This window comes from Theobroma cacao, chromosome 2 (assembly GCF_053813885.1).
Source record: "Theobroma cacao isolate CCN51 chromosome 2, ASM5381388v1, whole genome shotgun sequence".
NCBI classification, from domain to species: domain Eukaryota; kingdom Viridiplantae; phylum Streptophyta; class Magnoliopsida; order Malvales; family Malvaceae; genus Theobroma; species Theobroma cacao.
The window spans coordinates 9,852,004-9,867,720 of NC_142640.1; the positions used below are offsets into that span (position 1 = coordinate 9,852,004).

A 15,717-nucleotide genomic window follows, 5' to 3' on the forward strand; every position below is an offset into this window, starting at 1 on the left:
AAGTTGCTCTCGGTATTCTATGTGCTGAGCGGGGTTTATAAACAGAGCTAAGGTTCCCAAATCGTTCCTCACTGTCGTCCACGAGGACTAGTAAGGCACCCCGGTCCTCACCCATTACAGGCTTCAAACGGACTAAGTTTGATTTGAGTGGGAGTCTTCACTAACCCATGCGGAGGTTATCACCTCACGAGAACGTAGCTACTAAACTCCCTCCTAAAAAGGACAATAACCCGGGTGGAGGGTTTATGCATGAATGCAAAATGTGCTATGTGTGTGAAGGAAAACATCGAGTTCGAAATAACATTCTCACATCCCTCTATCCTAAATCCCCACAATTATTAAAAGCAATAAAGTAACAAATGCGAAATAAACGAATGCACCAAACAAAATATGCAGAACAAATCGTTAACACTAAGGAAACATCGAATTATTTAAAGCCTTGGATAACCTATTATTATTTAATGGTTCGACTCTCAGCAGTCCCCAGTGGAGTCGCCAGCTGTCGTAACGTGCGGGTCCGAGAACCCGACCGCCATACGTGGTGAAAACTCTAAAAAGTAGGAAAAATTAGGAGTCGCGACCAATCTTTTTTACTAGGTGCAATTGGCTACCTATTGACTCGATTCTAATCGATGAAGCCTTAAATTAATTTCAAGCCCATCGAAAAGAACCTTAAACTAGTCTACGTTTTTCTATATCTAAGTTCGGGAGTATAGTTACTCCCGGGGAAAGATAAGCACCCCCGGGACACCCGTTTCATGAACGGTACCATTTTTTATATTATCCAATTAGGCTTTAATTTTTAAGTTCACTATATTTCTTTAGTTATTATTCTCTTATTTTATCTCCTATTTAACCTAAAATGGAATGCAAATGTGAGGTAAGATGAAATGCATGGCGTGGAATAAAAATGTCGAACGAATAACCTTTTATCAAGAACGTTCACCCAAATCCACCCATCATACTGGTGGGATCCGGGGTGTTCTCTCACCTAGGGAATTATCCAATAAACTTGCCCTCGCAAATTCAATGAATAATTCCCATCATCGGGGTCATCGTACGTTTTTCGTTAAAATAAACGTTTTCGTGCATAATGAACCTAATTCGAGCAAAAGCCTTTTATTAAAGATGTTTTTCGAGCCTTCCCATCATACTGGTGGGACTTGGGGATACCTTTTCACTTAGGAAACTTCCAAAGGAATACCCGCCTTCGCAAGATCCTCGAAAGATCCCATCATCGGGGCTTAAACTCGAAAACAGAATTATTTATATGTGATTATATGCATGATGCAATATATATATATATATGTTATGTTAATGCAATTGTCTATTATTTATTTATTATTATTTAATTATTATTTTCATTTTATCATATTTTTTATTATTATATTTTCTATTTTATTCCTTATTATTTTATTATTATTATTATTTTTTATATCTTATATTTTTATCCTAAATTCCTCATATATTTTCTTTTTATAATTAGATAAATTATTTATGATTCCATTTAATGCTTAATTTAAATTAATTATTGTCTTAGATTTTTATTATTATTTATTTTTTTTAATTGAGTAATAACATGTATATTGCATTTTTACAAATTAATTACTTACTATATATTTGAATCATTATTATTATTTTTATCATCATTTTTTTATCTATTGTTATTTATTATTATTTTTATTGAATAATTTTTGTATAGTCAAATTCTTTATTTATTAAAAACTTCGGGATCTTGAAATCGAGGCCCTCTAATCGTACTGGTGGAGCCTTGATTCAGATTTTGAACCTAGGGAACATAAGCTCGGGATTGCGACTTCTCGCGTCCCGACCGATCATCCCATCATCGTTACAATTTTGTATTCTTTCCATGGTTAATATTACGGTACCATAAGGCTCACATAATATACTATTAAAACTATTAATATTGTCCAAAAACAAAGGATTTGTCACGACTCGGAACTCCCATCGGGCCCGTGACAACCGTCGCAACGTCCCGATAGGCACTCATTACCCCGAATGCCGATTGGAACCCCGCAAGGCTTAGCATCAGCTTCTGCATCTCCCCGGTGAGCAATAGTTATTAAATCCTACATTTCAAGAAATCATAAGTCGTTTCCAAATCAAAATAATAAAATATTATTTTCTGGCTCACATGGGCATTTTCGTCATTTTTCTTTGAAAATACCAAAACTCGCCAAAAACATGGTGTAAAAGCTTAATATGTTCATACATATTTTAAATCAGATAACTAAAGTATAAAATTACTTTTACAATGACACGTGGGCCCCCAACTAACCAATAAGAAGTGAGTTTGTGAACCTATAATTTTGACAATGCAAGGCTAACTGAAGTCCTTGATGCAATCTGCTATCTACCGGCTATCCCGAACCTGAAATGTGGGGAATTGAGGGTGGTGAGATTATAAAATCTCAGTAAGTAAACAAATACCATCTAAACTATCTAAAGGCGAGTAAATGGAGAAAATAAAAAAATAATTAACTTCAGCAAATTTTTCACATCACAAATATTCATTTCAACTAAATAATCAATATGGCTCGTGAATTACTCAAAACTTGGCTCATGCCAAATCCTGTACTCGGTGACACCTGGACCAGGGGTATCCAACCGAGTCTGCCAAGGCTGTTAAAAATTCATATTTTGTATAAATTATATTTTTATTTTGAAACATAGCCGTTCTTTGACGTTGGCTGAGTCTCACTCTCACGCGGTGGTCTACGTGAAGTGCACTCAAAAAGCCTACCCCAGGAGATACCCTACGCCCCTCTACGACCGAGGTGAGAATATAAAGGAGTTTACCGTGCCCCTCTAATAGGCTGGCCCACGGAACCCCCCACTACTGCAGTAGCTAATCTTTAATCTACCACCTGATTTATAAAATCTTTTTCTGCATAACATGGCAATTTATTGCAACCTAGCCTCTCAAGGCTAAATACACAATACAAATAATTCTAACACAAAAATCAGTTTAGCCATTCATGTTCATTTATTGTCATAAGCCATTCAATTTAAAACCATAAATTTACAACACAAGCAGGCAGTCTCCAATTACTCTATTTTCAAAACCAGTATTCGATTTTCCAAAAAATTTATAAAATCACAATTTCTCTTAAAACATTGCAATTTACCATTTAAACCCATTTCTCATAAAATCACACAATTGTATAAAACTACTCTAGATAATTAAGACGATAATAAGTTTACTCACAGTTTTTAAAAACCAAATTCGGGTACTCCAACTATTACTCCTCGGGTGCGATTTCTTTGCCCTTACCAGAGGATTCGCCACCTTGACAAATTGTACAATTAAGAGGTTTACTACTTTGGTACTAAACCAAAATAAACTAATTTACACTACTAATGCATGATATGAAGTGCAAAATGTCTAAATTTTGCCTAAACGATATGTTAGCCTATTTCGATCTTTTACCCGATAAATCGATATACGCGTCCGTTTAAACTCCAAATTAATTTTTTTCAATTTCTATACCTCAATTGCACCCAAATTGACTTAATGTTTCTCAGTGTGGTGCAAATTAAGTCCCGATAGCAAATTACAAAAATACCCCTAGTGAGTAAAAATTCGTATTTTTGCTCCGAAAATTCTCATTATTTTTCTAGGCTCATAATTCATCATTATTCATCATATTTCCTCAAATAAACATCAAGATCAGCAGCCAATATTCCCCTAGAAAATAGGCATAATGGGTTTCAATGGGAGAAAATTATATCTCTAGCTTATTTTTGCTATATTTCAATCTAACCTAACTAAAATCACTTAATTCAATTAAAATCAACCAAAACTCAAGTTCAAAACTCATCCATGGAGGTTTGGCCAGCATGGGTGTCCATACCCACTTTCTAATTTTGCATGGAAATGAGAAAAAAATGCATGGGTAATGAAAATCACAAGGAAAATCAATGAAATTTACCTTTTTAATGCTTGATTTCTTGATTTCTCTTGATTTTCCCCAAATTTTTCCAGCTAGGGTTCTTATTTCTTTTCTCCCTTTTTCTCTCCTGGTTTGGACAGCTGAAGAAGATGAGAATTCTGGAATTTTGACATTTTTAAAGGCTAAAATAATATAATATTATTTTATTCATTTTTTTTGTTTTATTAATTCCTTAAATTCTAGCCATCCATTTATTTTCAAATTTTCACCATACACTTGTCCCACATATCCATAGCTTAGATAAAATTCTTAGACTTATCCAAAGTCTTGGTGGAGTAATTTTTGAAATTTACACTTTTACCCTCGTAAAAGTCAAAAATTACATTTTTGCCCCCAAAACTAAAAAATTGCCCATAGACATATTTTTCATCCCTTATACTCATACCATTCTCCAATTTATCAAATTTGATCTAAATTCTCTCAAAATCTCAAATTTTGTCCGTGAGTGGAAAAATTACGATTTTGCCCTTACACTCCAGAAATCACCGGAATTAAACTTTTTCACTGCCAAACCCTCAAATTATACTTCAACACTCAAATCATACTCCAATAAGTTAAATGGGGCCAAAAAATCTTTTCTAAAAATTCTCATTTTGTCCCTAGGTGGCAAATGACCATTTTGCCCCTAGAATACTTAAAGTCCGGATTAACTCCATATCGGACCTCAACCTCTGAATCCTCATTTTAAATCAATCCATGGGTTTTAGTTTTTCTCAAATTCATCCTCGATTCTCTGTTTAAATTAGTTCAAGACTTATTTAATTGAACCGTACCATTAGGGGCAATACAATCATTTAACTTGTTTTTCGAGGCAATTCAATATACAAACATGCTATCCAAAGCATGTGAATGATATATCACAGATAATTTAGGATCGGGTGTTACAGTCCTACCCCCCTTAAAATAAAAATTTTGACCTCAAAATTTCATTTATCAATCTCAAAGAACTAATGGGGGTATTATCTTTTCATCATATCTTAAGTTTAAATCTTGAACCACCAAGAACCATTTTTCACTTGAGCTGATCATAATATCAATCCCTACACATGTGTATATGTCTCAAAATCTCATTAGTACTTCAAAAATTTATCTTAACTTGGTCATTACATCATATGCAATACCACAATTCTTAAAAGTCATCATTTTTCCTTGATTATCCGTCATACTTCTACATTACCTTGTATCTTTCTTGCATTACGATATTGATTTGTCACTTAAGACTTAAACTCATTTGAATCATGTATGCCTCAAGCATTTTCAAATTCCAATTTCCATAATGTATTAGGAAAATTTCATTATCTAACTTCATTTTGAAGGTTAACTTCTATCATCCTTTGTTCTACTCTTTCATATAAATATAACATCATTCTTCCTTAACCAATTTACAAATTGTACCTGAAATTGTAAAACTTGAAACTAGATTCTCCTCAAGTATTTTTCAATATTAATATGAATATCACTTTCAGCTTACAGCTTCCTTTTTATAATCACATAACTTAGTGCTTGCTTTCACTAAATCCGTAGCAAAACTCTTCTTGAGTATTTCATTAGGAATATCTGTCTTAGACTTATGTCTCACAGCATACAATCACTTGACTTGTGACTTAGCCGTTAGGCTCCTCAACAAGTTTTAAAATCACACATCTTATACTCATCTCGTATAATGTATAATTCTTCCTCAAAGGTATTTAAATATTCTTGAAACACCTAATCACTTATTTGCTCTTTCATACTCCAAGTATATCATTTCCATAAAGGTATACCCAACTACTCATATTTTTATTTATCTCCAAGAGTTTCTAGCATGTCACCTAGTTTACTTGTGTTGTTACTAATCTTTTCCTTTCAACAAAGTTAAGACAGGATTAGTATATTCTCATAACAATATTCTATATCAACTCATTTGCTATATCATTATTGAAATCTTTATTTACATTTTTCCTCACTTGGTATTGACATCTCTTATCAGTATCTCATACATTCATCTAACCTTTCGCTCGCTTCCTCATTAGTCTTTAACAAGACTTAATCTCTTATCTTCCTTATTTCTTAAGATTTGACTTTAGTCATCATATTATTCATCTTAACACTCCCTATGTTAATTTTTTTTTATGTAACCATCTCAAAAACTCTCTAACTTTTCTTTCTCTTACATGCCAATATACAAGGCAATAAAGAAACTTTATAATTTCACTCATCATCTTTATCTTAATACCTCCCCAATGCACTTAAGATTCCAAACAACAAAGCTTAGCATGAAAACCAATGACCATTCCTCAACTCGTAAGTTTCATCTTCATGCCACTCTCAATTTGCTCATGCTTGCTAGCCATTAAGGGTTCTTAACGCAACAGCATTTGATAATCAGTACTGTGGTGTTGCAACTATTTGAATTTTCTTTATCCCAGCAATTCTTCTACCTTTAAAGCTACTACCTCAATTATTCACAATCGTGTGGTTTCCCTCTGAGTCTATACCACAATTGGCAATACTAATTTTCTATCACAAGTACGCGATCAGAACATTGATTTAATGTCTTTATTTTGCCACTAACATTCATATATCTTTACCATAACATTTAGTACGAGTTTGCTTAAGCAAAGATCTCCAAATTTATTCATAGCTACATGTATCTCAGATTGCACATCACTTATCATCAGTCAATGAATCTCACTTTAGAATACTCTTTCCATATTGTATAGTAACTTCACCATATAGTATCACGGCACTTTGTTCCTCCATTCTACTATCATGTATACTCCACAAAATTTAATTAAAAGATTCACTTACCTTAACTAATGCTAATTCCATTTAATCATATCTTAAATACTCCAAACTTGTAAATTACAACTCCAAGTGTATGTCCATATATTGATAATCCTTATATATTGCATGAAGACTACAACTTACAAACTAGCTTTCTATCATATGCACACTATTAGAACATTAACTGCAACATGTTTAATTCTTCTTTGGTGATATGTTAAGATCATTCCTGGATACATTTTCATATTAACATTGATATGCCTTGACCATAGCATTTAGTGCAAATTTGATAAAGAAATTGTCTCTAAATAACCCTTAAATACATAATTATCAGATTGTATACCACTAAACATCAAGATCTTGACTTTATTCATCAATAATCAATCACATTTATTAAGTGAATAATTTACTTAGTTATTACACCTTGCCTTTGCAATCATAAGATCAAAGTTGTTCTAAACTTAAGATGCAAAAGTTCTCTCTCTTAAAGTATATCCAAACATCAAAATTTTCTAAATTTCTTGCTCTAGGGAGATCACCTTTAAGATTGATCATTCATATTATAGGCCACACTTTGAACTGAATAAACTTTTAAATTGATCTTTCAAGTAATTCGTATATCAATCTCAATTATAGAATTTCATATGGCACTTAGACTAGATTCGACATTTCCAAGTCATTTAACCTCAAGCTGCCAATTCCACATCTAGTCCTTTAATCCCTTGGCTCCTCCTTACTATGCATAACAAAGTTCAAGCTCATCCTTGGAGCAGATTTGTTTACTAACTTCTTACTTCATGACCACACATCAATTATGGTAATCATTAGTACTCACTCTCGAGTTAGTTCTCGTGCTTATATCCATGAACTATAATAAATCCAATCAATTTTTAAAATCTCACAATCGCTTAATTGAAATCAACACCACTTTTATATGGGCATAACACGCTCAATTAACATAGTGTTCTCATCTTCATGCACATATGTATGAATTTACTCTTACCTCAATGCATAATTTGTACACTCCACCAAATGAATAAATTATCACAGCCTATTTGTCCAATTCCAAATTTCTCCATCCATAATCGAAGGGATATATCATTTCATTAATCTTTCATTAGGAGCATTCGTTTTAAGATCTATCCAATACTGGCTCGTGGCACGGGTGGCATCTTAAACCCGAACAACGACCCTACTTATGACCTTTGCATGACATTAACAAAGAAGTGAATTACTGGGATCAGGAGTTCCTATAGCTCCCATAAGATCTATAAGAAAAACCAAAATAAGTCTAAATAACTCCAAATTTTATATGCAGATGCACGTATTCTATTCTACCTAACTTGACTTAATTTAACTAACTTAACTTAACTTAACTTGAGCCACGCAGTGTCAGTGTGGATTTCTTAAAACAACTTTAAAACCAAAAACTTTAAAATTCAAAGCTTTAAAATCAAAATCTCTGATCTTTAAACCATGCTCTGATACCACTTTAATTCTCACGACCCGGAACTCCCATCGAGCCCGTGACAACCGCCGCGACGTCTCGATAGGCACTCATTACCCCGAATGCCGATTGGAACCCCGCAAGGCTTAGCATCAACTTTCGCATCTCCCGGATGAGCAACAGTTATTAAATCTTACATTTCAAGAAATCATAAATCGTTTCCAAATCAAAATAATAAAATATTATTTTCTGGCTCACATAGGCATTTTCGTCATTTTTCTTTAAAAATACCAAAACTCGCCAAAAACATGGTGTAAAAGCTTAATATGTTCATACATATTTTAAATCAGATAACTAAAGTATAAAATTAATTTTACAATGACACGTGAGCCCCCAACTAACCAATAAAAAGCAAGTTTGTGAACCTATAATTTTGACAATGCAAGGCTAACTGAAGTCCTTGATGCAATCTGCTATCTACCAGCTATCCCGAACCTGAAATGTGAGGAATTAATGGTGGTGAGATTATAAAATCCCAGTAAGTAAACAAACACCATCTAAACTATCTAAAGGCGAGTAAATGGAGAAAATAAAAAAATAATTAACTTAAGCAAATTTTTCACATCACGAATATTCATTTCAACTAAATAATCAATATGGTTCGTGAATTACTCAAAACTTGGCTCATGCCAAATCCTGTACTCTGTGACACCTGGACCAGGGGTATCCAACCGAGTCTGCCAAGGCTGTTAAAAATTCATATTTTGTATAAATTATATTTTTATTTTGAAACATAGCCGTTCTTTGACATTGGCTGAGTTTCACTCTCACGCGGTGGTCCACGTGAAGTGCACTCAAAAAGCCCACCTCAGGAGATACCCTACGCGCCTCTACGACTGAGGTGAGAATATAAAGGAGTTTACCGTGCCCCTCTAATAGGCTGGCCCACGGAACCCCCCACTACTGCAGTAGCTAATCTTTTATCTACCACTTGATTTATAAAATCTTTTTCTGCATGACATGGCAATTTATCGCAACCTAGCCTCTCAAGGCTAAATACACAGTACAAATAATTCTAACACAAAAATCAGTTTAGCCATTCATGCTCATTTATTGTCATAAGCCATTCAATTTAAAACCATAAATTTACAACACAAGCAGGCAGTCTCCAATTACTCTATTTTCAAAACCAGTATTCGATTTTTCAAAAAATTTATAAAATTATTTTATAAAATCATAATTTCTCTTAAAACATTGCAATTTACCATTTAAACCCATTTTTCATAAAATCACACAATTGTATAAAACTACTCTAGATAATTAAGACGATAATAAGTTTACTCACAGTTTTTGAAAACCAAATTCAAGTACTACAACTATTACTTCTCGGGTGCGATTTCTTTGCCCTTGCCAGAGGATTCGCCACCTTGACAAACTGTACAATTAAGAGGTTTACTACTTTAATACTAAACAAAAATAAACTAATTTATACTATTAATGCATGATATACGCATTTGCCTATGTCTAAATTTTGCCTAAACGAGATGTTAGCCTATTTCGGTCTTTTACCCGATAAATCGATATACGCATTCGTTTAAACTCCAAATTAATTTTTTTTCAATTTCTATACCTCAATTGCACCCAAATTGACTTAATGTTCCTCAGTGTGGTGCAAATTATCAGTCCCTGTAGTAAATTACGAAAAATACCCCTAAGGAGTAAAAATTCGTATTTTTGCTCTGAAAATTTCCATTATTTTTCTAGACTCATAATTCATCATTATTCATCATAATTCCTCAAATAAACATCAAGATCAGCAGCCAATATTCCCCTAGAAAATTCAGCTTAATGGGTTTCAATGGGAGAAAATTATTTCTCTAGCTTATTTTTGCTATATTTCAATATAACCTAACTAAAATCACTTAATTCAATTAAAATCAACCAAAACTCAAGTTCAAAACTCATCCATGAAGGTTTGGCCAGCATGGGTGTCCATACCCACTTTCTAATTTTGCATGAAAATGAGAAAAAATTGCATGGGTAGTGAAAATCAAAAGGAAAATCAATGAAATTTACCTTTTTAATGCTTGATTTCTTGATTTCTCTTGATTTTCCCCAAATTTTTTCAGCTAGGGTTCTTATTTCTTTTCCCCCTTTTTCTCTCCTGGTTTGGACAGCTGAAGAAGATGAGAATTCTGGAATTTTGACATTTTTAAAGGCTAAAATAATATAATATTATTTTATTCATTTTTTTTATTAATTCCTTAAATTCTAGCCATCCATTTATTTTCAAATTTTCACCATACACTTGTCCCACATATCCATAGCTTAGATAAAATTCTCAGACTTATCCAAAGTCTTGGTGGAGTAATTTTTGAAATTTACACTTTTACCCTCGTAAAAGTCAAAAATTATATTTTTACCCCAAAAATTGAAAAATTGCCCATAGACATATTTTTCATTCTTTATACTCATACCATTCTCCAATTTATCAAATTTGATCTAAATTCTATCAAAATCTCAAAATTTGTCCGTGAGTGGAAAAATTACGATTTTACCCCTACACTCTAGAAATCACCGGAATTAAACTTTTTCATTGCCAAACCCTCAAATTATACTCCAACACTCAAATCATACTCCAATAAGTTAAATGGGGCCAAAAAATCTTTTCTAAAAATTCTCATTTTGTCCCTAGGTGGCAAATGACCATTTTACCCCTGGAATACTTAAAGTCCGGATTAACTCCATATCGGACCTCAACCTCTGAATCCTCATTTTAAATCAATCCATGGGTTTTAGTTTTTCTCAAATTCATCCTCGATTCTCTGTTTAAATTAGTTCAAGACTTATTTAATTGAACCGTACCATTAGGGGCAATATAGTCATTTAACTTGTTTTCCGGGGCAATTCAATTTACAAACATGCTATCCAAAGCATGTGAATGATATATCACAGATAATTTAGGGTCGGGTGTTGCAGGATTTGTAGTGATGACAAAAAAAAATAATTAAATCTTTTTTACTACCTTCTACTATTAAAATTATTGTTTCACATTTTTCTATCAATTTAAATCCTCTGAAATCCTCTAAAATATTATTAAAAGGATTTTAAATATCATGCTCAAACCATTTAATTTTACTAAATACCAAGCTTTAAAAAAAAAATGGGATTGCCCCAAAACAACCAGTCCATCACAGATCTATAAAAAAATAAGGCCCTTTGCCTGATCAGGCTTGGCTAGCCCAGCCTACCGCTGGACCTGACCCGTGGTCTACTCCAAAGCCCATTATTTGGTTCCCTGCCCAGTAGCCTCCAGGTGACAAAACGACGTTGTTTCAAAGCTTTGGAAGGGCTTCTTGATTAATTACAAAACGACGTAGTTTTGAGCCCTTATACCCTAACTATAAAATCCTTCTTTTTTTTTCATTTTTCTTCATTTTCTCCCTTCGTTCTCTCTCTAGCCGGTCGGACTCTCTCTTCTCTCTCTAAAAATCCCACCTTTCTCTCTTACTTCTCCTTTCTTTCGTCGGCCTTCCTCTTTAGCGCCGATCGGGTGTCTCCCCTCTCTTCCCTGCGCTGGATCTGGTGGCGCGACGGTCGGCAGCGAAACTCTCTCCTCTCTTCCCTACGCTTTGCCGGTTTCCAACCCCGAGCCCCCAACTCTCTCTCTTAATCGGTGTCGGTAGGGCTTCCTCTTTCTCACTCTCCTCTTGTCGACGTAAAATCGAGCCCCCAAAACTCTCTTAATATCAGCACCGATCGGGCTTCCTCTCTCTCACTCTTCTCTTGCCGACGCAAACCCTCTCTTGCCGACGCAAACCCGAGCCCCCAAAAGGAAAAAAATGAACCTAAAAATCCCTCCCTCACTGTGTGTATTTCTGAATTTTTGGTATATTTCTTGATTTTTGTGGATTGTTAGGGGCTGTTAGAAAGCTAGGAATTTGATTTTTTTGGCTCCTCCGGATTTTTTTGATCTCGATTTTCTCTTTGGCTTGCAGGTTCGGGCCCCCCAGATGGGTGCTACAGTGTCCCTTTATACTCGGTTGAAGGGGGGGGCACGCTCCCACTACCCTCCAGACGTGAATTTTTCGCGTCTGGTAGGGTAAGGGAGGTGTCTGGCAGGGTGCATCCGCACCCTGCCAGTCATACCTCTCTCCACCCCTTTTCCTATTTTCATTTTTTTCTTTATTATTTTTTTATCATTTTCATTCATTTTTTGTTTATGATTTTTAATTAATAAAATTATAATTTTTATAATGTCTACGATAAGCTGTTTAGGGTTTGCCATTTTTGTACGTCAAAAGCAGGTTTCCTGCTTATTTTTGGATGATTAATGAAATTTCAATTACCCCAAAAAGATATACAAATCAATAAGCTGATAAACCAAGCTGAAAATGAATAAAAGCTAGGTGAATACTATAATGAAGCCCAACACGGAAGGGGATCAGGGACAGATGAGATTAGACCAGTTTGGCCCAGAAGCAGACCAGTTAATCCCAGGCATCAACAATGTCACTTGAGCCATCTAAGTTGGATTTTAACATGATTTAATCATATAAACAGAATATTGAGAAAAATTGAAAAGGTAATTTTAACTCAATTGAAAAGTTTTATGTAAATTTGTCATTGCTACTCCAAAGTTAACCACTCTTTTTTTTTTTTTCCGTAGCTCTATATGCACAAGGACAGCCTTACAAGAGCAGCTTTTCCTTGACAAAGTACAGTTTAAAATACAATAAAACAGGCTATTTATGGCTAGAAGCAGACTTTGGGACACTAAGCTACTTATTTTTAGCCCATTAAGTTGAGCACGACCCCGGTAGACGTTACAGAAAGTAAAGTCTTCAACTTTGAGAGTGTTTGGACTAGGCCCAAGACTAGGATGAGCCACTTGCAAAGGAGACAAGCATGATCCCCAAACATGTGGCTTATGTGGCACCATAACTTGCAACGCGCCTTATCTCCTTGCTGGTGTGGTCGTTATAGCGTGGGTCTTCTCCATAATATCAGATGGAACACACACGCCAACAGGTTCAGCACAGCACCCACTATCTTCTATCATGGCTTCCTCAACTCTCTCCCCTGCAGCTCCTTCGCAGGTATATATATCCCAACGGTTGTAGTTGGTTAAATTACTTTGCAGAATCCTTCTTCGAAACTCTAAACTCAACTTTTGCTTTATTTTTCCTTTTTAACAGCTATGCTCCAGCAAGAGTGGCTTGTTCTGCCCATCACAAGCTCTGCTGGTGAAACCAACAAGGACCCAGATGGTTAAAAAGGACAAGGGAATGAGACTCACATGCCAGGCCACCAGCATCCCCGCTGATGATAGAGTGCCAGACATGGGTAAGAGGCAACTCATGAATCTGCTTCTGTTGGGGGCTGTTTCACTCCCCTCAGGTTTCATGTTGGTTCCTTATGGGGCCTTCTTTGTCCCAGCTGGGTAAGGTCTCCCCCTTTTTCCCTGTTCAGTTCCTTTAATAATAGTATTATTTAACTTTATTGATAATGAGAGTGGTGATATTAATGCCTTAAGATGATTCATCTGATTCTTATAACTGATTGATTGCATTTTGGTAGGAAAAGTTACTTGTTAGTCAAATTTAAGTTACAACTATTAGTTTATGAATTTTGAAGTGATAAATTGACCTTAAGTACCCTTGAAAATATACTAAAGTCAAGACAGGAGCAACATGATTATGGTAGCGTTTTACATGAGAAGAAGCCGAAAATTGGTTTCTCCCATCCTAGTTACCTATAAGTGTTTTCCACCTAATTGACCTCCCATACTGATTTATGGCCCCCGAATTTAATTGAGCCAAATTCCCCATCATAGCTAGCTGGTATTCTAATATAGTAAATTACAGTTGCCCTTTATCTCATTTGTGAGCATATCTGAAACCATGGAGAACTTAGCCATTTAACTTATTTGCATCAAGCCATCAAATATGGACTTATAAATCATGTCACTGGTTTTTGCTCGAAATATGTCAACAAACTTTCATCAAAAAGATTGCTCTTTACTTGGTGGGCAATCTCGTTATATCTATTTGGATTAAACCTTTGCTAAAATACAATACCAGGGGGCGAGGTGCTGGTGATGGTACCGTTGCCAAGGACGCATTTGGAAATGACGTCATTGCTGCCGAATGGCTTAAGACCCATGGCCCTGGAGACCGAACTCTGACTCAAGGATTGAAGGTAATTGTAGGATGTTAATCACAATTTGTTCTAAGCGAATGTCAAAGACCATCCAAAGAGCAGTTAACATGAAAAATTTAAGAGCTGTGGTTTCTTCTAGGAAATATTTTTCTATGTAAGCACTATAATGCAAGGATTTGGTGGTGAATGGTGACTTTTGTGAAGATGAGTTATGCTTGTAATTGCTTGAGCTCAATCTTCTTTTATGTTGAGGTTGTTAGCCTCTTGTTAATGTTTGGCATGATAAGACATTAATAAGAGTAGTAACCGTATTATGAATGTCGATTCTGTAGCCAATGTCATATTGTAAGATTTTTTTAGTGATGTATGGTTCTCCTACAAAAGAGCCATATAAAACTGGAAAGGCGAATTTAGATTTTAACTTTTTTTTTTTTTTTTCGTTATATAAGAAGAATCAGTTTTCAAACATTCTAATATCAGGATGTTGTAAAAAAATATGTGAATTTGAAAGGCATTTTGATTATTTATGAATTTCAGGGAGATCCGACCTACCTAGTGGTGGAGAAAGACAAAACTCTTGCAACATATGGTATAAATGGCGTCTGCACACACCTTGGATGTGTTGTTCCATGGAATCAAGCTGAGAACAAATTCATATGCCCCTGCCATGGATCTCAGTACAACGAACAAGGAAGAGTTGTGAGAGGACCTGCCCCCCTGGTGAGTGAGATTAAGAGGGAAAAGTATACACTTCTGTTATATCACTGATCTTCTACTTTAAGAAAATTTGGGCATGGTGTTAAAGGATCACAGAATAGGTAAATCCATCATGATCGACATTATACTTGGGAGTTATTCTTCCAGAAACGCGAAACGTAGTGCACCCTAATAATTGAGCAGATCTCATCTCATTGCCAAATAAGTGCAAACGTGCATTTTAGTATAGCAGTCAAAAGTTTGTACATTTTAATTTTTCTTTTCAAAATATGTTGTCTATCATTTTTCTTTTGTTTTGTTCTTATCTCATTCTTTGTTTATAATGATCAATTGTATTGTCTTTGTTGGAACAGTCCTTGGCATTGGCTCATGCTGATGTGGATGATGGGAAGGTAGTCTTTGTTCCATGGGTCGAAACAGATTTCAGAACCGGTGAGGCTCCATGGTGGGCTTAAACATCTTCTCAGTTCATTCCCCCCCTTTTGGATATTTAAGATTTATTCACTCTGTATGTTTTGCACCATCGCCAAACATCGTGTACCATAGAGTTATCCTCTGTATAGTGAAATTTGTAAGATGCAAGAACCTAAGTCCAAATCTAGACATGGCGCTAATATTCTCGTGATTTTGAAAAGTTTTCTTTCATATCTA

General features: G+C 34.9%; 1 protein-coding gene across 1 annotated transcript; it reads left to right on the forward strand.

The window, feature by feature from the left end:
• The first annotated feature begins 13,124 nt into the window (after positions 1-13,124).
• On the forward strand, positions 13,125-15,717 carry PETC (photosynthetic electron transfer C). The gene is made up of 5 exons (XM_018116481.2): positions 13,125-13,286; positions 13,386-13,630; positions 14,271-14,388; positions 14,887-15,069; positions 15,420-15,717. Exons 1-5 carry the CDS (start codon positions 13,248-13,250, stop codon positions 15,519-15,521), a joined length of 687 nt encoding a protein of 228 aa, XP_017971970.2. The 5' UTR covers positions 13,125-13,247; the 3' UTR covers positions 15,522-15,717.